The sequence below is a fragment of the Glycine max genome, chromosome 12, assembly GCF_000004515.6.
Source record: "Glycine max cultivar Williams 82 chromosome 12, Glycine_max_v4.0, whole genome shotgun sequence".
NCBI lineage: Eukaryota > Viridiplantae > Streptophyta > Magnoliopsida > Fabales > Fabaceae > Glycine > Glycine max.
Genome location: NC_038248.2, coordinates 2,070,432 through 2,094,744, shown reverse-complemented (window position 1 = coordinate 2,094,744; position 24,313 = coordinate 2,070,432). Strand labels below are relative to the sequence as shown.

The 24,313-nt window shown below is 36.2% G+C and overlaps 2 protein-coding genes and 1 pseudogene across 7 annotated transcripts; 2 read left to right on the top strand and 1 right to left on the bottom strand.

Annotated features, from left to right (window-relative positions):
• The first annotated feature begins 1,316 nt into the window (after positions 1-1,316).
• On the top strand, positions 1,317-15,551 carry LOC100806139 (pre-mRNA-processing protein 40C). Of its 4 annotated transcripts, none has more exons than XM_026124548.2 (17): positions 1,317-1,506; positions 1,679-1,800; positions 1,918-2,003; positions 2,335-2,478; positions 3,209-3,716; positions 3,813-3,979; positions 4,360-4,397; positions 5,294-5,372; positions 8,193-8,663; positions 9,346-9,429; positions 11,249-11,389; positions 11,466-11,572; positions 13,184-13,307; positions 13,635-13,778; positions 14,103-14,249; positions 14,689-14,811; positions 14,938-15,551. In XM_026124548.2, exons 2-17 carry the CDS (start codon positions 1,689-1,691, stop codon positions 14,938-14,940), a joined length of 2,478 nt encoding a protein of 825 aa, XP_025980333.1. In that variant the 5' UTR covers positions 1,317-1,506; positions 1,679-1,688; the 3' UTR covers positions 14,941-15,551. The 4 variants fall into 4 exon arrangements, with proteins under 4 accessions (XP_025980333.1, XP_003540642.1, XP_006592053.1 ...); XM_003540594.5 differs by having other exon boundaries at positions 1,319-1,506; positions 15,007-15,551; XM_006591990.4 differs by lacking the exon at positions 1,317-1,506 and having other exon boundaries at positions 1,767-1,800; positions 2,357-2,478; positions 15,007-15,551.
• Positions 15,552-17,731: 2,180 nt separating this feature from the next.
• On the bottom strand, positions 17,732-19,983 carry LOC100803298 (U11/U12 small nuclear ribonucleoprotein 25 kDa protein-like; annotated as a pseudogene). 2 transcript variants are annotated; one of them, NR_146380.1, is made up of 5 exons: positions 19,896-19,983; positions 18,943-19,168; positions 18,754-18,858; positions 18,441-18,540; positions 17,732-17,967 (listed from the first exon to the last, which is right to left on the bottom strand). The product of NR_146380.1 is annotated as a U11/U12 small nuclear ribonucleoprotein 25 kDa protein-like, transcript variant 2 (transcript). The 2 variants fall into 2 exon arrangements; NR_146379.1 differs by having other exon boundaries at positions 18,943-19,147; positions 19,820-19,960.
• Positions 19,984-20,021: 38 nt separating this feature from the next.
• On the top strand, positions 20,022-24,035 carry LOC100801171 (AP-5 complex subunit beta-1). Its single transcript, XM_003540655.5, has 3 exons — positions 20,022-21,595; positions 21,775-22,214; positions 22,370-24,035. The coding sequence occupies exons 1-3, from the start codon at positions 20,189-20,191 to the stop codon at positions 23,841-23,843; spliced, it is 3,321 nt and encodes a 1,106-aa protein (XP_003540703.1). The 5' UTR covers positions 20,022-20,188; the 3' UTR covers positions 23,844-24,035.
• The last annotated feature ends 278 nt before the right edge of the window (positions 24,036-24,313 follow it).

Below are 24,313 nucleotides of genomic sequence, written 5' to 3'. Positions count from 1 at the left end.
TCTTATTTTATTAAATATTTTGCCTTTTGGTGTTTGAGGGTTAGAATCGCCTGATAAAATCATAACAGTTCTTATATGTTCATCACGCTAACCAATAATGGTAATATCAAGATCCATTTAAGCATTCACAAAAGTTTGATTCTAAGTAAAAAACAGAATTTCGGTAATCCCTCTACCTCAAAAAGGATTAATCTTTTGTTATACGCTAAAGAATACAATTTATGCAGACCAAAAAAAAAATTAAAATACTCCAGTGAGCCGATAACTTAAAAATATTTTGTCAAACAATCTAGGTATAATAATATATAAATTTAGGAAACAAACAAAAAAAAATATTAATTTTAAAGATTTAATTGAATTTTTAAAAATATTTATAAGCTTATTTGAGTTTATTTTAATTTTTAGGACTAAAATGATAATTTGATACAAAATCAGAATTAATCATTTACTTCTTTGATTGTTGATAAAAAGAATCATCCTCATTTACAAAATAGATTGAGAGTATGTTGGGTTTAACTTTGTCAGGCAGGCCTCAATCTTACTTTAGTTAAAATACATAATATGAATGTGACATGATAATGACTTCTTTTAAAGGTTTAACTCAACTTACATAAAAATTTAATTGAACCTACAAACTTTTTTTTTTTTTTATAAAAAACTCACAAAAAGAATAGAGTTTAGATTATATTAACAAAAAGCGTAAAAACAAGAAGAGACCTGGGGGACTAAACCAGACATATAGATATACATAAAAAAGAAACCATGCAATTTTATTTTTTTTATAAAAAAGTAATCCTAATCTATTCCCATTGAAGTCCTCCAAAAGAAAGATGGGACATTGTCAAACAAAAAAAAAGGTCTTAACAAATTTGTTAAAGACTTATTTTGTGATAATTTAACACCAATATAAATATAAAAATATGTATGTTAGATTTATAAAAATCAAACTTAACGTTAATTTTTGATATCATTTTCACTATTTTTTTTTTCACATTCTGCCTCCATACTTGTAAAATATATTCTGACCTATACCTTTATAATTACACATTTTGTCAAAATTTTCACAATATCAAACATTTTAGCCCCTAATTAGATATTATAAGTTAGTGTCATATCATTTATTTATGTTAATATCACATGTATTGTCACGAGAATAAGTGCCACATCAACAATCAACTAACATAATTAACGATCAAATGATGGAAGATTAAAATTTGCAATATTTTTTTTTTTTTGAAAAAGTGGGGAAAATATGATAAAAAAAATTAAAGACAAAATTCGTGCGAAAAAAAAAATGATAAAGTGCCATTAAGCTTAATACGTAGATGAGGACCGACTAAGCCAAGCCCGCGGTGCTGCACTCGAGTGGTCGGTCCGAGCAAGCTAAGGCAGCCCTAACCTAACTCCAAACATACATAGCATAACCGACCTATTGCCTCTTCTTCCTTTCAACCAAGTTCCAACTCAAAACACTCACTCCTCTTCCTTTTCCACACTCTCACTCTGGTTCGTTATCATCCTCTCTCTCTGCTTTGTTCAATTCATTCTTTATTTGCTTTACATCGAATTTCTGATCCCTATGTCTGTTGCCTTACAAATTACGATTTGCCTTTGCGAAAATTCTCGTTCGTTGCCGTGTTTCCTCTGTCTAATACCTCGCCGGTTGTTCTGAACGCAGATCGCTTACAATGGCTTCACCGGCGTGGTTGCCGCAGGAGGCGCAGCCACCTGTGTCCGGAGAAACGCCTCTTCCCATGGCTTCTTCCACCCCTAATTCTGCTCCTGCAACTCCTTCTACTGGTAAACCTACTGCACTTTTACGTTTTCTTTATGGTTTTAATTCACGGAATGTTATTTCTGCTGAATCAATTCGAGCAACAGCTCATGCAATATTATTTAACGCAACTGCGTTTGTAGCTCCGGCACCGGCGTCGCCATTCGCTCATGGCATGCTTCAGAATGTTAACGCTTCTGGGAGTTCCCAGCTGTTATCGACGCATCCCGTAAGTACAGTACCGAGTTTTTTTTTTTTTTTGCACAGCAAAAATCAATATATTATATATGAAATTCAGTACTAGGTGTACTGAAGATACAAAGATAAAAGCAAGACAATTACAGTCTGCACCCCATTAGGAGAGACCGAAGGCAGCCCACAAAATAATACAAACCCATCCCCTCTAGGAAAAAACATCCTTTAGATTGGTTGACCAGAAATTAAAGTGCATTTCAATCTCAGACGTGTTAGGTTTGTGGTGATGCGATGTTGTATTTCAATCTCAGACGTGTGTTCTTACACTCTACTATGTATGTTATATATGTTATTTTTTAATGCAGGCGATTATATCCAATTCTGCAGTGAATCCCATGGTTGTTCAACCTCCAGGTGTCTCTTCACATGCCGCTCCTTCATTTTCATATAATATTCCCCAAAGTGGTGCCATTTTTTCTAGCAACCAGCAGCATGCACAATCTAGCACTGTAAGCTCCGTACTCTTACATTAAATTGAAGAGAGTGCAATTGGTGAGATTGATTAGAGAGAAGGGAATAAGTTTTGAGTGATTCCATATTTTAGGAAAATTTTCAATATTCTAGGATATGATTGTTTTTAAGTAGCTGGAAAATTTGGTATGAGGATTACTTGACACTTGATCAGTTTGACAACAATATATGAAGATTACTAAACCCTAAATCCTAAAGTGGTGGAGTCAGGAGTGCAACTCCTTTATTCTCCACCCTATAAAATATGGTCACCCCTCTACTATGAAACAATTGAAATTGAGATTTTCCTCCTGCTACCAATCAACGATTAGTTATGAGTGAACACCAAAACCTTTCAATTCCTTGCTTCATTTGTAACATACTACTTCGTGATGTATGTATAATGTTGATAATGAAAAGGTTTGGTTGGTTACATACTACTTCGTGATGTATGTATAATGTTGATAACATAACGGGTTCTATACGTGTTACTTATATTAGGTTTTCATGCAATAGTGTATAACAAAAAAATGTTGTATTCAGATGTGTGATATAGGTACACTCTGACTGTCTAAAATGAAAAATGGATATCATGTAGTGTTCTAGTGATGAGCATTGGCATTGTGTAATTGGTGCAGCAATAGTTTTAACATGGAAAAATCTCAACAATGATTATTTCCTCCTACTTTTACTTTCTTATTGCCGAACATGTCGGATTCTATTGCACAGGATGTTAGTAAATTGTCATCTGCGTCAAGCATCCCACATTCTGTCCCTGCTCATACTTCTACATCCCTAATGCCTCCACCCTCTGACCCTAATTATTGCCCAGCTACTTCATGGATGCCAACTGCCCTGTCTTTTCCTGTGCATCCAGTAATGCCTACTCAAGGGAATCCTGGTCCTCCTGGATTAGCATCATCTGCGATAATATCCTCCAATCCTGCTGCTCCATCCATACCTGCCTTGGCTGCTCCCCCTCAGGGACTTTGGTTACAGCCCCCACAGATGAGTGGTGTACTTAGGCCACCATATCTTCAATACCCTGCTCCTTTTCCTGGTCCCTTTCCATTTCCAGCACGTGGTGTTGCTCTCCCTGCTGTTCCAATACCTGATTCTCAACCTCCTGGTGTTACCCCTGTGGGTGCTGCCGGTGGCACTCCTACACCTTCCGCTTCCAGTTATCAGCTGAGGGGAACAACTGCTTTGCAAACTGAAGTTATTTCAGGGTCTGCTGGTATGCACAATACAATGTTACTGCTCCTCTGAATTATTTTTTCTCATTGACATGCAATAGAAATCTCATTCCTAACATTTGTTCTTGTGGTTGTAGATGATAAGAAGAAATTAAATTCCGTTGACACTTTGAATGAGGATGCTGCTAATAATGATCAATTGGATGCCTGGACAGCCCACAAGACTGAAGCAGGAATTATATACTATTATAATGCTGTGACAGGAGAATCAACATATCATAAACCTTCTGGCTTTAAAGGGGAGGTACTGATACATAGAACCTGTATTCTTGGCAGATCTTATACCTTATTGTGTCTTGCATCACTAAATAATTTTTTTATTAAATTAATTATAATTTCAATTATCACCAAAATTCTTCAGTATACTTTATATTATCAATATATAATATTTAATTATTGTAGGTAGGATATTGGATACCTAACCAATGGTAAAAACCTCGAATAATAGATATTTGTAGACTGAAACTGTTACACGTAACTGTAGAAAATCATTTTAAATGTCTTTCCTACTATCCAAAGCTGCCTACTTTCATATGTCGTAATGTTTGTGATTCCTATATACATATATATATATATATTTTTATTTTTTTTTTCATTCATTTTATTGATATTTTTGGATTGCAGTCTCACCAAGTTTCTGCTCAGCCCACTCCAGTTTCAATGTATGTCATTACTTATATTCTGGTGGCAATAACTATCTTTTTGTACAAGTTATGTTGTTTTTCATCTTGCACTAACTTCTAATATATACTGGGTTGTTGTTTCTCTATTTTTCCTGTTGACATTGAAAAAGTGTCTTTCAATTTCATATTTAGAATTTAGTTCTATTACTTGTGTAGTAAGGAAAGGGGATGGTGGTAAGCCGGTATTATCCCCCTGGCCCCATCTCCAGATGCTTAAAATGAATGAAGGGAGTGAGGGTTGAATGATAACAATTTTTACGTACTATCTTTTGTTAATATGTGGGTGCTAAACTTTAACTCTTAGTGTGAACTTTGGTTGTTTGGATGAAAGGAAAGAAAATGAAAGAGGAGAGAAAATTTGAATTTCAACATTTTGAATTGGAGACAAAACATGGAGAGAAAAATTGAAAATTTTTAACTTTTATCTTCAATCAAAGAAGATAAGTTTTCAAATTTCAATTTTTTTCTCTCCCCCCAAACATAGGGTAAATGTGGCTTTACAATTATATTTCTTGAAGAATTGAATTCACTGCAACCAACATTCTTAAGAAAGTTTAATGCCTTACGAATAGAGATATGGATTGATTGGTGTGGAAGGGTCCGATGTTCCTATTAACAAATCTATAAGGTTTGAAGGAGTTTTTGGTATCAATACTGTTGGATTGCTAGAATTTTAACTACATATAGTGTCTTGCTACAGTGCTGGGTATTATGAGATTCTTTGCTCATGGGTTAGGTGACCTTTATGTATTTTCACTTACATTTATAATTTCTTCTCTTGGTAACACAATGTTATTGGGTCTTAAAAGTGTGTTATTTATAACCAAAGACTTACAATCTTACCTTCTCACTTTTTGTCATTTTAATTTTAATAGGATTGATTTGCCTGGTACTGATTGGCGGTTGGTCTCCACTAGTGATGGAAAAAAATATTACTACAACAATCTAACCAAGGTATGGTTCCTATATTCATGAGTCAATCAACTATATTATTTCAGTTATTTGTCTTATTCTCCTGCCACTCTGCCAGTCTCCTTGAGTTCTTGTCTTTCTGGGATGACCTACCTAGTTACATTCTAACATGATGTTGCCTGTTCCCTGTTTGTAATTATGCTTTTTCTAAATTGTTATTTACATTGCTGTGACAAATTCTTCGTTCTTTCCCTTGTTTTACTCTACAGCTTTATATTATCATTATTATTAACTGCTATTAGCTGGTGTAATATTATTGAAAAGATGAGGAAAACAGGAATAATGTTTCTTTTCCATATGAGATTATGTGGGATGTACATAGGCGAGATCGAGGAACTTAAAAAATTGGATATGAACTTCTCTAGTAGAAGGATAATTTGTGAAAGAAAGGAAAAGAAACAGGAACAACAAGAAGTAAGCATTTTTTCTAGCAGATTGATTTGGCTACATGTCTGCATGGATTGAAGCAGTGTGCAAAAATTCATTGAAATATTTTGAAAACCAAAATTTTAATAAATCCATTTAAAGTAAGGTCTTCTATTCAATTTTTGATCATAAAGAAAGGGAAAGAAAAGGAAAATACAAGCTATTTAATTTGATTTGGTTGAAGCAGTCTGCCAAAACTCTGCAGATTGCTTTTTACCACTGCACTTGATTTGCTGTAGGATAGATTTTCTTGGCTTCACTATGATAAAATGGAGGGTTTGCATGCTGGATAACATTTTTAGGAGAGGAAATCATTCATGGGCATCCATCGAATAGCTTAAGCTTCATAGGAAAGGAGAGTTTAGGAATATGATCCTTGTCAACCCCCATTTTACATATTGAAGTCAATTTTTTCCACAAATGGACCTGCACATAATTCATGATTCTTGCCCAAAGATCTTTTGTGTGTGAGGGTGTGTTAGACATGTCCAAACCATTCTTTGTCCTAGCAGTTACAATGGAAATTTGAGGAGTTCTGATAGTAATATAGTATAGTTGAAGGCTTTTTTATATCTCAGAGGTCTGTCTTTTTTTTTTTTTGATCAGCAAAAATATGATATGTTATAAATAGATGAAAGTACCAGGGGTACTAAAGATACAATGTTAATTCTAGGTAGGCTGCTGGATCCAATTGTGTTAGGATCCAAGCTGCAGACCTAATTTATTATTACAGTGTAAAACCCTTCATTGTTGTGCTAGATACAAAAAGCTGCTGGTAGATTACTAGACCAGTAATTATAGGGCTCTACAAAATCTTTCTCCAACTCTCTAAGCCATGACCATACTAGGAACACTGCATCCTCCAGCAGCTTGCTTCCATTGAATGGCTCTTTTAGGAAAACAGTCCGATTTCTGTGCTGCCAAATAGTCCAGGTAAGGGCCATCCACCAGCACTTCCATCTAGAATACTGTCTCCCTCCATTTATGCCAATTGGTTGCTGCATGAAGTGTTGCCTTGGATTTGTTGAAAAAACTCCCATGGTTTTAGTCCAAGATAGGGATTCCCACCATAAGGGTTTTGTTTTTGGGCAATCAAAAAACAAGTGAGAAGCTTTCTCCTCCTTACTTCTGCAGAAAGGACACATTGTGTCATTCATCTGTATTTGTCTCCTTCTCAGATTATCTTTGGTTGGTAGTCTGTCTCTGATGAGTCGCCATGCAAAGATTGATGCTTTTGCTGGGATTTGTAGCTTCCATAGGTCCACTAATGCCTCATCCAAAGACTCCTCTGCTGTTCCTCCTTGCAACAGGTGATAAGCACTCCTTGTAGAGTAATGGCCACTGGGTTCTGGTTTCCATATCCAGCAATCTGTTATTTGTTGATGGATTGGTATCTGTGATATTTCTTCCATGAAACTGACTGCTGCGTCTACTTCATTGTCAAATAAGGGTCTTCTCCACTCAAGATTCCATTCCCAAGCTGTTCCGGTTTGGCTCCCCATTTGCTGAATGACTTGTTGTTGTTGACAGGAATTTTGGTACAACCTAGGATATTTTGTCATTAGTGCTTCCCTTCCTCCGGTCCATGGATCCTCCCAAAATCTGATCTTGTCCCCACACCCCACCTTCCATTCTGTTTCAGTTTGGAGCACAGTATTCATCCGCTGTTCGTGTAACACCGCCATTAGGTCCTGCCACCATGTTGATTCATTGTTGACTCTTTTTCCTTCAGCTAGTGCTCTCCACCCTCCATACTTGGAATTCAGTATTTTAGCCCAGAGTTCTGTGTGTTGCTGCATCATATCCCACCTCCACTTTCCCAGCAATGCTTTATTGAATGTCCTGATATCTTTTATTTCCAGACCACCCTTTCCCTTTGGGAGACAAACTGTATCCCATTTGTTTGGACAATTAATAGAACTAACAAAATAATTTATTACAGATGCATCTGCCTCACTGATGCATATATGTATATTCTGGAATAGCATAAGAGTTATTTCTGATTTACAACATACACACTTTTCTATGTGAGAACCTTTCTGGGATTTTTTATTGGCATGCTGTCTCTTACCATGCAGTAGTTTTTTGTTGGTTTGTTTTAAAGTTTTGGTAAAAGCAAGGAAACCACTTTTATTGTTGACATTTCCAATTTTGGAACATAAACTGAAATATGGGCTAATAAGTCATGTTATCAACACATTAGCCATTCTTTTGGTTTCCTAATAGGAAATATATTCACCTGATCTTAAAATGTAAATTTTGCTAAATTGTATTTAATGTACATGTACAGTTAATATATATATATATATATATAGTTATATAGTTATATACTATTTATCTGTTATTCACTTTTTTTATTCTTTTGTTCTATGTTAGACTAGCTGCTGGCAAATCCCAAATGAGGTGGCTGAATTGAAAAAGAAGCAGGATGGTGATGTTACAAAAGATCATTTAATGTCAGTTCCAAATACTAATGTATTGTCTGATAGAGGGTCTGGAATGGTTACTCTGAATGCTCCTGCTATTAATACTGGTGGTCGTGATGCTGCAGCTCTTAAACCCTCTACTCTACAGAACTCATCATCAGCGTTGGATTTGATCAAGAAGAAATTGCAGGACTCAGGAACACCTATTACTCCCTCTTCTATTCATGCGCCATCAGTACAAATAGGACCTGAATCAAATGGTTCAAAAACAGTTGATTCTACAGCTAAGGGCGTGCAAGTAGATAATAACAAAGATAAACAAAAAGATACTAATGGTGATGCCGATGTCTCTGATACATCCTCAGATTCTGAAGATGAAGATAACGGGCCTTCAAAGGAGGAGTGCATCATTCAATTTAAGGTATATTAGTTTCTTTCTTTGAGCTGATGTAGTTCTTTCCCGTGTTGTCTTTGTTTCTGTAATGAGGAATCCTGATCCTCCTGCACTGATTTCATAATAGATTGTTAACTACATTAAAATTATCATATGAAATGTACCTCCCCCTACCCCTTTTGCTTTTCTTCCACCCTATGTTTTTATTATTTGGTGGTACTTTTTTTTGGATGTTATTTGCTGTTTTTTTTGTGATTATATTGTTTTTTAATTTTTAATCATCAAATTAGTTTATGGAAGATTGTTAAATTGCTGCATAATTAAATTATCTATTGCACCATTTCACATACTTGTATTCATCTTGTTTGGTGTTCTCCTACTTCGGGTCCTGGCTTGAACCCTTGTTTTGTCTTGAATAAAATCAATCTTTCCTCTCGTTTGTTTTACCAGTGTAACAACTGCCATGTAAAATATCACTTGCAAAATGAAGTTCTTGATAATATGACATTGAATCCCTTCTTACTGCATTTTTACATAACTATAAAATCTGCTAAAATTTATATCTTGTAAGATTTACTGAATAAAATTGTGTTCATGTCTTATTTAAACCTGTTCTGGGTAAGCAATACACCATGAACCGTGATGCACTCTCAAATGTGCCTTAGTTTATATCTAATGTTGTGTATATTTGTGCCTGTGAATTTTGTAGGAGATGCTTAAGGAGCGAGGAGTGGCACCATTCTCAAAGTGGGAGAAAGAATTGCCAAAGATAGTATTTGATCCACGCTTTAAGGTTTTATGAAATGAAATGTTTTTTATTTATCTATTTTGATTGGGAAACAGTGGCCTTTCCTTCAATTGGAACTCTTATAATAATAGGCTTTGCATGAGTTGTGCAGTTGTAGTCTTGCTCAATGCTGCTGGGATTTCTGTCAACTTTGTTTTAATTCTGTCATGCTGTATGATGTCTGTAATGGTGTCCATTTGGTAGTTATGCCTTTTGTTAGATTACATAATATTCTCTTATTTATCATTAGATAGCAATTAGGGATTTATTCCTTATTACTCTCATTATCAGATTGATCCTATGTAATCAATATTGATCCTATTTGCTTATTATAAATAAAGGCTTTGTGTGGTCATCCAAGACACACAGTATCCATACAAATTCAATATGGTATCAGAGCAGATTATTCTTATTCGTGGGTGAGGTATCACAAAAATCGTGTCTCACCAGGGACCCACTGTCCCCAGTGGGTCCTCTACTCGCCATTTCTTTTCAATAACTAGTTTAAGCTTTTCTGGCCACTAGCAGTGGCTGTGGCCGAGCTCTGTGACCTTTCCGGCCAATAACCCGCGGATCTTTCTTCCGCTGATCTAGGCTGCACCATTGATCATGTCTTGAAGAACCACCGGCGTGTTCTCACGCACTTCTTTTTGCTTGCGCAGTCCCTCATCGCAGTGAACAGTACCACACTGCGTCTCTGCCTTGTTTGGAAGCCTTCCCGACGCCCTTTCGTCGGTGCCTACTAGAGACCATCATTGCCTGTCTTTGATGACCTAGACGCCACAACCGCGTTGCTGTCTGCCGCACACGTGGCCCCATTCGCGTGCATCTCACGCTTACATTGCATGCTCTTTTCACAGGTAAACAGTACCCGTCGTAACCACAGGCCTTCATTGACTGCCGCTGAGCTGTCATTTATTCAGCACGACCACATGGCTAGAACCGCCTTTCCTTGCTAGTAGGTTTACCATATTTGTAACAAGCTTGGTTCATATTGCATATATGCTCCAGCTTGAGGGGGAGTGTTAGATTACATAATATTCTCTTATTTATCATTAGATAGCAATTAGGGCTTTATTCCTTATTACTCTTATTATTAGAGTGATCCTATGAACCATTACTGATCCTATTCGCTCATTATAAATAAAGACTTTGTGTGGTCATCCAAGACACAGTTTCTATACAAATTCTATACCTTTCATGAGTAAGTAGTCTAATTTTTTGTCAAAAAGTGAAAATGTGAAAACAAAAAAAATTGTGTGGAATTAAGTCTAATTTTTTGTACATCACCTGATTGAGTAATGGATTTAACAGCAAGTTCTAAATTCTCCATGTATATAAACGTTTCAGCATAGGAGCCACATTAATATTATATTTATATCTACTTTCAATTTTGTAAGCATTTGCTACTTTCAATTTTTTAAGAACTTGCTACTTCTAACACTGTTTTTTGGGGTGGGTTGGGTGGGAAGGTAAAACTTGGCGTGCCTCATTGGACTCTTGTGGAATTTTTTTCCCCTTTTGCAGAGTTTTTGGAATAGGATTATCTTCAATAGCTTCCTTGTGGTTTTCTGTCCATGGTTTCTTTGGGGGAATTTCTCTGATGGATATGCATAGCTAGGAATTTTTTTTGAGAGAATGTACCTAGGTTTAAAATGGTCTATTCCTTTTAGATGTTTTACACCCAACATTGTATTTTCTTCTATCTTGATATTTTTTCTTTTCACATTTTGTCTTGTTTTTTTTTTTTTTTAATCAGCACATTTTGTCTTGTTTATGTTGTCATCTACAATTTTTTTTTTAATTTTAATCTGTGTTATTACAGGCCATCCCAAGTTATTCTGCTAGGAGATCCTTGTTTGAGCATTATGTTAAAACTCGTGCAGAAGAAGAACGCAAAGAAAAACGTGCTGCACAGAAGGCTGCAATTGAAGGATTTAAGCGGTTACTGGATGAAGCCTCAGAGGTTAATATCACCTCATTTCGATGCTCATTCATACTTATTATTTTTCTGTTGTAAAATCTATCTACCTTTTTTTCAGGATATTAATTACAATACTGATTTTCAAACTTTCCGGAAGAAATGGGGAAACGATCCACGGTTTGAGGCATTGGACCGCAAGGAACAAGAGCACCTATTGAATGAAAGGTGCCACTTTGCATTTTGATAGGATATTCCTTTTAGCTTTCTGTCAACTTTTTTGCATGTGATGTTTTCACATAAGCAGCATCCTGTCCATCATATTTACTTATTTGATTTGTTAATTTTCACACTGATCATGCTTTTAGACCTCCTAGCCTGGAAGCTGAGTTGGCCTGTCACATCAAACAATTATACACATCATATGATGCTTTTGTGGAGGTTTTATGACTGGAAGTCTGTATTTTGTATCTGTGTCATTCTTAAGCATCTTAACATGGAAATTTAATAGTTCATTTGGTTTTTCTGATCATTCATCATGTATGTAGGGCATACAAAATAGAGAAGGCCGATATTTGGTTAATTTCTCTTAATAGGCATGTTTCTGAATTGAATTATGGTTGCAATACATCCTTCAGTGGCAAACATGAGATTGAATTATCCACAAATTAGCCAATACAGTATAAATATCATGTTGTGGATTTGCAATAATGTTGGCAAATGCAAATCTGCTGACTTAGAAATATGAAAGATAATGCTGGAAGGCACTAGTCTGACTATGGGGTAGGGTTGGTTAACAACCTCAAAAGTGTGATGATTGATGACAATATTCAAAGTTGTGCTTTATGTAACACTAATTACTTGAAATCCAAGATTCTGTTATCAGTTGAAATTTCAATATTTTGTCAAAGGAATTCGATGAACCTATACATGTTATGATGTCAATGTCTTGATTTGTATTTAGTACGTATCTAGGAGCTAGGATACTATCTATTGATCTGCTGCGAAACTCACAGGATCCTGCTACTGCTTAGAATGGGTTTTGATGGTTGCTATTCTTCAGGTCGATAGTGTTAAAAGGAGAAAAGTGTTAAGGTTGTTAAGCTTAATTTGGCACGGACGGAAATATATTGGTTTAGAATTTGGGATGCAAATAACCAATCATATACTTGCTTGGTAGTTGGTACAGCTTAATATATATATATATATATATATTCAATGAGATGCAATTTTTTCCCGCCACCCTCTTGGCTCTACAGAATCTACCAGTTAACTGGGAGTGCAGATGCAATATTTCCTTTGTTAACCTTCTTTACATTCTACCTTCTCTTCCAAGAATGCCCTAGAGAGGGGAATTATATTAATGTAGCTCATCTTCTTCATAACAAATAGGCATAAAGATGAAGGAATTAAGTCATGTTTGTTGCATGCCGGTGTCTATTTTTTTTCTACACCAGCATCAGCACAATTGTTGTATGCAACAATTTGTTTGAAATCAATGACATCTTTCCGGCCAATCCTTTTGATTTTGTTATTCGAAATTTGGTGCATCCGACTAGGCTTAGTCCTTTCCTTTGTGTGTATATGTACTGCTTTGGTTTGGTTCCTCATTTGCATTAATATTGAACTTTTTCCTAGACAGAGAAATGATTTCTATTGATAATCCTTGAAAGCAACATGAGTCAGCAGGTAGTAGGCTAATGACAGACTCTCGGATTCTCTGTGGGTGTGTCCTTATGCCCTCTGAACTCTTTGAATTTGCATGGTAGATGGTTTTTTTTATTATCAAATGGGACTTTTACAGAATGCTGGTTGATGGGGTTCCTATTTGTGTTTCAGAGTGCTTCCTTTGAAGAAAGCTGCTGAAGAAAAGGCTCAAGCAATGCGTGCAGCTGCTGCTGCCAGTTTTAAGTCAATGCTTAAAGAGCGAGGAGATATGTCTTTTAACTCCCGTTGGGCCAGGGTATGGGTGCACTTTGAATTAGTTGTGACATTCATTCTTGTTCTTTAGATGCAGGATTTTGAAACACATTTTGTCTTAAAGTGCTAAGTCCATTCTGCTAGATGGAAAAAACACTGAAGCACATTCAGAAAATTTAGCTCTCATTTTCTCACAGCAAGCTTCAACTTTGGATTTGTTAATCAAGGATATAGTTCATTATTTAACTCCTTTTAGAAACAAGTGGGAGTATACATGTACATGTGTGTGTGTAACTTTTGAATGTGGCATGTCTTACCTTTTCTTTGACATGTGCCTTCTAATTTATAGTCTTCTGTTCTGTTGATGCAGGTTAAAGAAAGCTTAAGGGATGACCCAAGATATAAATCTGTGAGGCATGAGGATAGGGAAGTTTTGTTCAATGAGTATATATCTGAACTGAAAGCTGCTGAACATGCAGCAGAAAGAGAGACCAAAGCTAAAAGGGAGGAGCAGGTATTAACTGGTTAATGTGTGCTGAATGCCTTTTTTAATCAACATAAGCTGCTAAATAGAATTGAGAATAACTGTCATCTAATTTTTTTTCTATTATTATTGTTATTGGTTCCTTAACATACTGCTGCTCTATGTTCCTAGTGTGTAGAGGATGCTGTAAGTTTGTTGTAGTGACTTTTATTATGGGAATATGGGTATTGTTTCAGTTTTCCTATTGATTTATTTGTGTATAGATGTTCTCCCAACAACTCATTTTCATTCACTTTTTTGTGATGTATCTGTATTGGTTATGAAGCAATACTTGAAGTTGAAACTTGTTTACAGGACAAGCTCAGGGAAAGAGAACGGGAGCTGCGCAAAAGAAAGGAAAGAGAAGAACAGGAAATGGAAAGGGTGCGACTAAAAATTCGGAGAAAGGAGGCAGTTACTTCTTTTCAAGCTTTACTTGTGGAGACAATCAAAGACCCTCTGGTATAGATTATTGTTTTTTGGTATGGTTACATTTATTATTTTCATCTTTAATAATCAACTTAAGTCCCCACATACACAAAAAAAATAATCTCAAAGGATTAGAATGTTTGTAGCCCCGTTGGATTAATTTCATTTTTGTTGAGTATTGATATCTTTTCAGCTGTTCTACCGGTTTCTGATTAGATGCTATACAGTACCATCATGAATAGGACTAAACCGAATTCAGTAGATTAGGAGGGATAAATTGAAAAAATAGATAAGAATTAGATTAAATGCGAATGAATGTTTCTAACACTTGGAAGGTTGAATTGCATTAAGATTCCTTGCTTGTAATTTGCTTTATGTTAGTAGGAAGTTGCTGTTAATGGTGATAAATTGGTTTATCCTATTTTCTTTCATTAATTATAAGTTAATGACATTTGTGTGCTCCTGTTCTTAGGCATCATGGACGGAATCTAAGCCTAAATTAGAAAAGGATCCTCAAAGACGTGCAACTAATCCTGATCTTGATCCATCGGACACGGAAAAGCTCTTTCGGGAACATGTCAAGATGCTTCAGGAAGTAAGTGCAATATATAATGCTAGTGGTTTTCTATGTCATCCTCTTTTGCTATATTTATTGTCTGTGTTTTATGGTTTACATATATGGACATATATATATACATATATATACATGTGTGCTTTTCAGTGATAATTACGACACAGTGGCACTTGTATGTCCCACTCTTAACACTTGTGACCATTGTGATTTGACCAGCGTTGTGCACATGAGTTTAGAGTTCTCTTGGCTGAAGTATTGACTTCTGATGCTGCATCTCAAGAAACCAACGATGGAAAAACAGTGCTTAATTCTTGGTCTACTGCTAAACGTCTTTTAAAATCTGATCCAAGATATAACAAAGTTCCAAGAAAAGAAAGAGAAGCATTGTGGCGCCGCTATGCAGAGGATATGCTGCGGCGGCAAAAGGCATCTTATGATTCCAGGGAAGAGAAACATACAGATGCTAAAGGTAGAACTTATCTAGAATCTTCCAAACATCCATTGGAATCTGGGAGATCGCACGAGCGAAGATAATTCTTTTTGTAATTGTCATAACAATTATCTCTTCTCTCCTTTGCCAGAGATTAGGTTTCTTTAGTTTGAAGCCCTGACATTAGAGCAGAATTATATTATCTTTTAAGTTCTTAATACTGTTTAGTACATTACTCTTATTCCTCTGACCGCATTTGTATACTAATAACATTCTTGAGAGCAGAAGTATCATTGAGGGCAGTGCCCCATATCCTTTTTCAATTCTCAAATCAATTTGTTCCGTCTTTGAAATGAGAGATCAATAAAGTTCATTATATCCTCTCCATGCGGTTTATAAATGAAAAAGAATATAGATGAAAAAGTATAAAACCAAACTTTTAATTTATTTTTATCATTACTTTAACTATTCAATTGATTTGAATTATCATACCATATATTAAAATTATTAATTAATTTAAATTAGAATATATTGCTTGTGTTATTAATTTAAGGTTAAAATAGTGTGATTTTTGATATATGTCTAATTTTTGTTTTTAATCTTCAATAATTTTTTTCCTGATTTGAAAAGTTTTATTTTTTATTTTTGTTGTTAGGATTTTTATGATAACTGATGATGTGATTCTTAATTTTTTAAAAGTATGATTTGTTGTGGTTTTAAATTGTTAGTATTTTCAAATTATAAATTATAATTTTTGGTGATTTTAAAAAGGACTGAAATTAATACAAAGATAATATGCTTACATAGCAATTTTGTTGAGTAATTCATAATTTTTTCTCTATTGATATTAGGTTGACTTATTTATTTCCAATTATATTATATTGCAAAATTTTTATTTTTATGCATAGACATTAATGATATTCTTTAAGCATATTTCTTATAGTTATTTCTTGTTTTACTTTTACATATTTAAATAACTATATTAGTTCTTAATGTAACAAGAGAAGAAAGAAATAATAAAGAAGCAAAACACCCGAATGGATCAACTAATCTGCATGGTTTTGGGTCTTATTTGTAATTTTATTTATTTATTTTTGTCATCAATGCCTAACTTTTAGAATAATCTTAATTGTCTTTATGTATATGTTAACTTTAATTACGTAAGTTATTATTTGCTATAATTATACGTCTTCTTAACCAACATCCAAAGGTATTTTAGTATCAATCACAGTATTTATAGTAGCATACGTGTAAAAAATAAATAGATGTATATCAGTAAATCTCATAAGCATTTATTAAGTATACTCACTTGTTTCATAAAAGAAGTATATTAGCAAATCACACTAGAATATATTTTAGAATTAATTATAATCATAATTTACTAGCGTCTCACTTGGGGTACGTCGTCATATATATTAATCATCTTGTACCTACTTTCTTTTATTTATTTATTTATATTGATACTTTGCGACCATGTAAGATTAATTTTGTATTGAACACTCAACAAAGAAAATGCCACTACAAAGTAACAAAAAATGAACTGACTATAGTCTAGACCCAGACACAGTTGCATAAATATAGGAATTTCTTTAACTCAAATTCTAGATTTAAATATAAGAATAGGTAAGCATAATAATCGCAAAGCAATATGATTCTATATTTCTATTTGAAATGACAATTCCCTATTTGCTAACATAAGGTAAAATATTAAGATGCAAGCAAATCATTTTTTCACAAATTAAAAAAGGTTGTCAAAGCTTTTACTGACACTCGTTTCAACATAAATATGAGAATGAGTTTAGCAGAGATGAGTGATACTTAAAATTCATTGAAGGATGTGTGATACTTAAAATTCCAATATTGGAAAAAGAGAATAATATAAAGTCAGTTAGATGAGATTGTCAACATCTGTCAAAGTTGGGCTCATGGGGACATCAGAAAGTATAGGATCATCTAGCAAATATTGTCAGCAACGAGTTCAACCTTGCCTTCTTCACGCTGCTCTGGTTGATACGGTTTATTTTTTTTAGTTTTGATACCACTAATGGGGTATTTTTGTGTTATTTGAGTGTAGAGATAAAAATGACCAACTCTTCCAACATCAACAACAGCATAAGTAATGCTCTAGTGTTTTTTACTTTTTTGGGAGTGAGAAATGTTTTTTTTTTACATATTTTCGAATTACTGTTTGCAACAAAATTGAGAAATATTTTTAGATAGACGTTAGGTACAAGTATATAAAGTCATTTTAACTAAGACGAGACGTTAGGTACAAGTATATAAAGTCATTTTAACTAAGACGAGAAATAAGCATTAGCTCAAGGATGGGCCAAACAATCCTACATCCTCTAGCGGCTTCCAAAAGATAGCTGCAGGACAACACGGATTTTAGACAATGAAATGTGAGACCAATGCACTCCACGGAATATAGTTTTCCATGTTCTATACAGTGAAGATTCAAACAGAAACTAATGTGACACTGGCTTGTCCGATTGTCTGCTAGGAAAGGCTACTAGCGGCTGAGATTGCAAGTTGAAACAACAGTAAATGTTGAAGTTATGTTGCCTGGTATCCTTACTTTGTTAATCCAAGTAATGAGAACAGACTGTATCAACAAGGATTTCAGTCTTTCAGCATGGTGATTTGTTTGATCAGGAGCGCCTATTAAGGCCATGAAAAAAATGGTGCTTTCTCCTCTTCGAGTGCCTCCGAGATTCTTTTGTCATGACATAGGAGACAAATTGAACCTGCACAGGAATAAAATACCAGTAAATTACACTGTTAAAGATGCCATTCAATAAGTGGACAAAGCAAGAAAAACTAAAGAATTTGTAAATAAAACTCAACAATGAAATATCAAAACACAAGATCAGAGAAAGGACTGATTTCTTGAACTCAAATTCTAGATTTCATTATACTAAGCAATATAATTCTATTTGAAATGACATGCCCTATTTGCTAAGATAATGTAACAAATTAAGATGCAAGCAAAACATAACATTTTTCAGGAAAAAAAGGTTATCAATCAAAGCTTTTTACGATTTGTTTGAACATAAATATGAGAACGAGTATAATAAAACAATGCCATAGGAAGAACGATTATTTTAAGGATATGTGATGCTTAAAATTCCAATATTGGAAAAAGAGAATAATGTAGAGAAAGTGAGTTAGCTGAGAAAAGATACAAAATCCATTTGAATGCAGAACACAAAAGGCTAACCTGAGAATTATTTCTCACACCAAAATGTTGAAGTGCATCATTATCGTCTAGGAGCTTGTTGTTATGGCATGACAAACAATAATTTTCACATATGTGCTTCCTGCAATTACATAAGTTTTTGTAATACAGAGTTGCACAAAATCAGGATTTCCAGAGATGAACTATTGCTATAAAATCAAATATTATACCATTGACTTGAGTGCTATTGCAATGAGCAGTAGCTTCTGGAGCACAGCAAAGTAGTGCACTAACTTCTTTCTCATTTTGAGAAAAGAAATGGCAATGGAAAGAGAAAAAGAAAACTGCAACTCACCAGGAAATATGCCGGTGACCCATGCTGGATTGTTCCATGTCATTTACCTTCTTCTTGATGGCAAGTTTCAATCCTTGACTGTCGCTGAATTCATCACTGTCACATCTTACACCACCAAAAATAAGTAATGAATCAGATCAGAGCTTTAAATTTTCAATTTGCAATAGTGAATAGTAATGTAAGTATTACCAAATGTAGTTCCATCCAATTTCAGGACAGAAATGCGCATGGCGCTACCCATTTCAAGGTTGATCAGAGTGTCAACATCTGCAAAAGTTGGGTTCTTGGGGAAATCAGAAAGTATAGGATCATCTAGCAAGGTTGTCAGCAATGAGTTCAACCTTGCCTTCTTCACTCTGCTCTTATTATATTCTTCCATGTTTGTGCTCCCAAGCTTTCCAAAACAACCAACTTTCTGGTCAGCGTGCATAAAATTGAGGCCAGTGAACATTATTCCCTTAAATCTTAATTTAAGTAAATGCATTCAAATCCAACAATACATATTCTCTTGGACCTAGACATTAGTAAAATGACTACTGTTTATTATTACCAAACAACAACTAGCATAACGCAACACCACCCCAACTAACAGGTGATCTCCAAATTGAGCAAAAAGAAGAATTTCTAAGACTCACTGTTCCTTGAAACATATTAATTGTTTGTCTGTAGAGTAGCAATTGTTTGTTTCTAAAGCATAGAACTTCAAATAGTGGACATCATATTCTTTTTTATTTTCCCACAACAGCAAAGGATAAAAATCTATACGTAATATTTATGTTCACTTGTTTGTGAAATTTTCATGCACCAAATTTACTATTGAAGACAAGGATATATTTAAAATGCAGATTTCAGCTTAAAGGAAAACATCTTAAACAAATAACTTCTGATTGAACTGATGAGAAATTTCTGGAACAATGCTTCCTAGAATGCAGAAAACATGACCAATTTAATTTGTACAATAATAGAACAGCACAGACCAACTGAAGTCAAAATTCACATAGTTTTGTGCGCAGAAAAAAAAAACACAACTCTCTACAAAATACTGCATCCAATTATCCAAACACACCTGTTAGAATATAACATTACATGATGAAATTGCACTAAATCTACATAGGCGCGCAAATCTAAGCAGCAGAATGCACCTGAAAAGAGGCTTTTTAGCTTATCTTATCGATTGCGATTGTCAAGCAACGACTCGAGACGATTCAACTGAGAACTGAGAAAGAGAATAGCAAAGGAAAAAAGAGAGTTGCGTGAATTTCGGAATTAAGAAAAAAATAAAACTGAAGAAAGAAGAAATGGGCCGGGCCAAACTAAATATGGTTCGAACCAAAACCCGACCGGTCCAGGTGAGCGAAACACATGTTGTATGCGTGCGTGCGTGTGTTAGTATCTTGAAGTAAGTGAAGAGCAACTTCGCCGAAGCGTGAACGGCATGGCGGAGAAAGCGGCGGCGCCACCACCGTTGAAGCCTCTTACAACTCAGGAGTGGGAAACCCTAATCGAGAACTTCCAGAATGGCGTGCACCGCAAATGGAACTCTCTGGATCCTCTCTTCGATCTACTTCTCTCCTCTCTTCACCGGAAGGACTTCCCTCTCTCCCTCAAGCTCCAACTCCTGGTCTTCCTCGACGAATTCTCCCTCTCCTTCTTCACCTCCCACCACCACCTCCACCGTCTCGTCGACGCGTTTAAAACCGTCGTCCATGCGCCCATCGACGCCGCGGCTTCCGCCTTCAAGGACCAATTCATGGTCTCCACCTCCTCGATTCTCATCTGCGCATCTGAAAACGTCGTCGTCGAGGCTCAAACGGAGAATATGCTGGTCGAGTTGCTGCTGACGGTCATAAACCGGCCGAATTTCGGTTCGGACCGGCACACGCGCGGCGTCGCGTGCGAATGCCTTAGGGAATTGGAGCGGTGGAAACCGGGATTGCTTTCGGATGTGGTTGGACACTTGTGGAATCTGTGCCAGAACGAGCGAACTCACGCTTCGCAGTGTTACCTCTTGCTCTTCACTTCGGTGATTCATAACATCGTCGCTCGGAAACTCAACGTCTCGATTCTCAACACATCGGTTCCGATGGTTCCGTTCAACGCGCCGAATTGCGTGACGGATTCGGGTTCGGGTTCGGATATAGGTTTGGGATTGAATGTGAAGGAGTTGAGGAGGGCGTTAGCGTTTTTGCTGGAGTGGCCGCAAGTGATGACTCCTTGCGGAATGATGGAGTTTGTGTGTATGATAATTCCCGTTGCTGTGGCGTTGGAATTGCAACCTTCCATGCTGAAGGTGCAGTTGTTTGGAATGATTCATTCCTTTGACCCTATTCTGTGCCATGTCGTTTTGAGCATGTATCTGCGTTTCTTGGATGCGTTTGATGGTCAAGAGGGAGAGGTTTCTCGCAGGCTCTTGTTGATTTCGAGAGAATCTCAGCATTATTTGGTGTTTCGCTTGTTGGCGCTGCACTGGTTGTTGGGTTTCAATAGAATGATTTTCGAGAAGACAAAGCCCACCCTTGAATTGTGCTCCACTTTCTATCCTGCTTTGTTTGATCCTCTGGCTTTGAAAGCCTTGAAGCTTGACCTTCTTGCCTTTTTCTCGGTTTGTGCTCGTGTATTGAGGCTGAAAGGTGGTTCAGATGAGTTAATTGATCCGGTGAAGCTGTTTGAGGATGGCCTTGTTTGCGTGTCTTCTTTCAAATGGTTGCCTCCCGGGAGCACAGAGACTGCCGTTGCATTCCGCACCTTCCATAAGTTTTTGATTGCTTCGTCGTCTCATTCCAATAACGATCCTTCCACCACAAGGAATATGTTGGACTCCGCAATATTTTGCACTTTACAGGTGCTTAAGAGTGTTTCTATTTTAGAAGTTGCATTCTAATTATTGGAAGGTTGTACCATAGTATGCTAGTAACTTAAGAGTTCAGATTCCAAGGTTCATTGCTGCTGAGAGCTCTTGTTTTTTCACCAGTGTTGTGTGTCAGGCATGATGTACTCAAGTTTCTTTGTTTTGTTTTTTAGGGGTTGCTTGTGGACATGATGTTGGAGAGTAGGAGACTGGTTCCCGTTGTTGTTGCTTTTGTTGACCGTTTACTCTCATGTCAAAAGCATTCTTGGTTGGGTGAGTGCTTACTTCAGAAATTTGATAAGCACTTGCTTCCAAATGTGAGGATGGATTATAAGTTGGTTTATTGCTTCCCAATATTTGATAGAATTGCTGAAAATCAGGCAATACCTCCTCGTGCATTGTTAGAGCTGCTCACAAACTTCATGATTTTCCTTGTGGAGAAACATGGCCCAGATACGGGGATGAAATCATGGTCCCAGGGAAGTCGAGCTCTTGGAATTTGCCGAACTATGTTGATGCATCACCATAGCTCTAGATTGTTCCTTAGGCTATCTCGTCTATTTACTTTTACATGTCTCTATTTTCCTGATTTGGAGGTCCGTGATAATTCAAGGTATTATATTATGAATTGTTGCTCTTGACATAATGTTCTAGTTTTCTCCTTCACCTCTGGCTTATGAATTATTTCTTGGTTAAAGATAGCTGTAGAAGGTTTAGAGGGCCTGCAAAAATGATTGCCTGTTTGTGCTGATATATAGTATTTTGCAGGATCTATTTGCGTATGTTGGTCTGCATTCCAGGAAAGAAGCTTAGAGACATCCTGAATCTGGGGGACATGATCCTTGGAATTTCTTCCTCTTCACATCCAACCTCATTTTTCAATGTTCAGTCACCTCGACCTTCTCAGAAATTCAAGACATTTAAAAACATATCATCCTGCATTCACCTTGAGCGTCTGGTCCCGTTGCTAGTCAAACAGTTTTGGTCTCTGTCATTATCAAATTTAGTTGTAAGTAACACCAAACCTACTTATCTGGAGATCATCAGAGACCTCAAATCTCCTGTTGAGGAAAAGGAATTTTCTGATAGTTCCAATACACAGATCATTCCTGAATTTGCAAGAATAAATCAGCCACAAGAGCCACTTCGTGTCATGGATTCTAAAGTTGCAGAAATTTTGAACACATTAAGGAAGTACTTTTCCTGCATTCCTGACTTCAGACATATGCCAGGTCTCATAGTCAGAATATCATGCTGTTTGAGGTTTGAATCCAATACTTTCAATCGCATGTTGGGAATAGATAAAACTGCCACATCTTTGGAAGAGGTAGATGCACTTCCTGCTATATATGCTACTGTGTTAAAATTCTCGTCATCTGCACCATATGGGTCAATTCCATCCTATCGTATACCATTTCTTCTTGGTGAACCTTACAATAAAGATCCAGCATCTCAAAATGCCTCCCTAAGTATTGTTCCTGTTGGTGTTGGAAATGATTCCAGGGAAGAGGAAAAATATAGAGCTACGGTTGAGATTGATTTGGAGCCCAGGGAACCCACACCAGGTATAGTTGATGTTCACATTGAAACAAATGCAGAAAATGGTCAAATCATCCAAGGTCAACTTCAAGGAATCACAGTAGGCATAGAAGACATGTTTCTCAAGGCTATTGTCCCAGCAGACATCCCAGAAGATGAAATACCTCGATACAACTTTGACTTGTTCAATACTTTATGGGAGGCATGTGGCTCATCCTCCAGCACTGGTCGGGAGACCTTTCAGTTGAAAGGAGGCAAAGGGATTGCTGCCATCAGTGGAACTCAATCAGTAAAGCTTCTTGATGTCCCTGCAACCTCTTTGATCCAGGCAACTGAGCGCCATTTGGCACGCTTTGTCGTAGGTGTGAGTGGGGAGCCACTTATTGATGCCATATGGGAAGGGGGAATCATTCAAAATGTCATTTGGGAAGATGCTTCTCCTGATGCTACTTCTGTTGCTAATCATGATACGGGTCCACTCCGTCTTACTTACAATGATGAAGAGTATGAGAAGGGGGCTATTAGCAATAGTAGAAAAAGAAACCTGGGTTGTTTTCTTGTTCTAATATTTCTTCCACCACGGTTCCATCTCCTTTTCCAAATGGAAGTTGGTGATCTTTCAACTTTAGTTCGTATTCGTACAGATCATTGGCCGAGCTTGGCCTACATTGATGATTATTTAGAAGCTTTGTATCTGTCATAAGAGCTTTCGTTTCACCTACATTGATGACTGCAGAAAGATGACGTTACGTTTCGTTTTCGTTTTTTCATGGGAAACGACATTATAGAGTTTTTAGATAATGTGGAATTGTTAGCTGTACGTGTACATGATCCTGTTAAGGCTACCAGTATTTTGGGAATGCAAAGGATTGTCCCTTTTAGAGTTTTTAGATAATACGGCAAAGTATTACTTTGAAAACATAATAACTCGTTCATGTCCAATATTTCTTTAAATTTTTTTCGCAAATCAGTTGTGTGAAAATACGAGAAGCTTTAACCTGTCCACTGATATTAGTGAATTGTCTCGTTTACATTTCTCCAATTCTTACAGGAATAAGCAATGGTCAGTTTTTACAGGATTGATCAATCATTCCGTAAGTTTAGTAAGTAATGAATTCTTATTTGTAACATTGTAAATGAATTCTTACATGATCAGTCGAATTATTATTTATA

Coding starts and splice junctions, on each gene's coding strand:
- LOC100806139 (XM_003540594.5), top strand. CDS start 1,689: ATGGCTTCACCGGCGTGGTTGCCGCAGGAGGCGCAGCCACCTGTGTCC. Junction 3,980..4,359: donor CTTCTGGCTTTAAAGGGGAG/GTACTGATACAT, acceptor TTTGGATTGCAG/TCTCACCAAGTTTCTGCTCA. Junction 5,373..8,192: donor ACTACAACAATCTAACCAAG/GTATGGTTCCTA, acceptor GTTCTATGTTAG/ACTAGCTGCTGGCAAATCCC.
- LOC100801171 (XM_003540655.5), top strand. CDS start 20,189: ATGGCGGAGAAAGCGGCGGCGCCACCACCGTTGAAGCCTCTTACAACT. Junction 21,596..21,774: donor CAATATTTTGCACTTTACAG/GTGCTTAAGAGT, acceptor TTTGTTTTTTAG/GGGTTGCTTGTGGACATGAT. Junction 22,215..22,369: donor GAGGTCCGTGATAATTCAAG/GTATTATATTAT, acceptor AGTATTTTGCAG/GATCTATTTGCGTATGTTGG.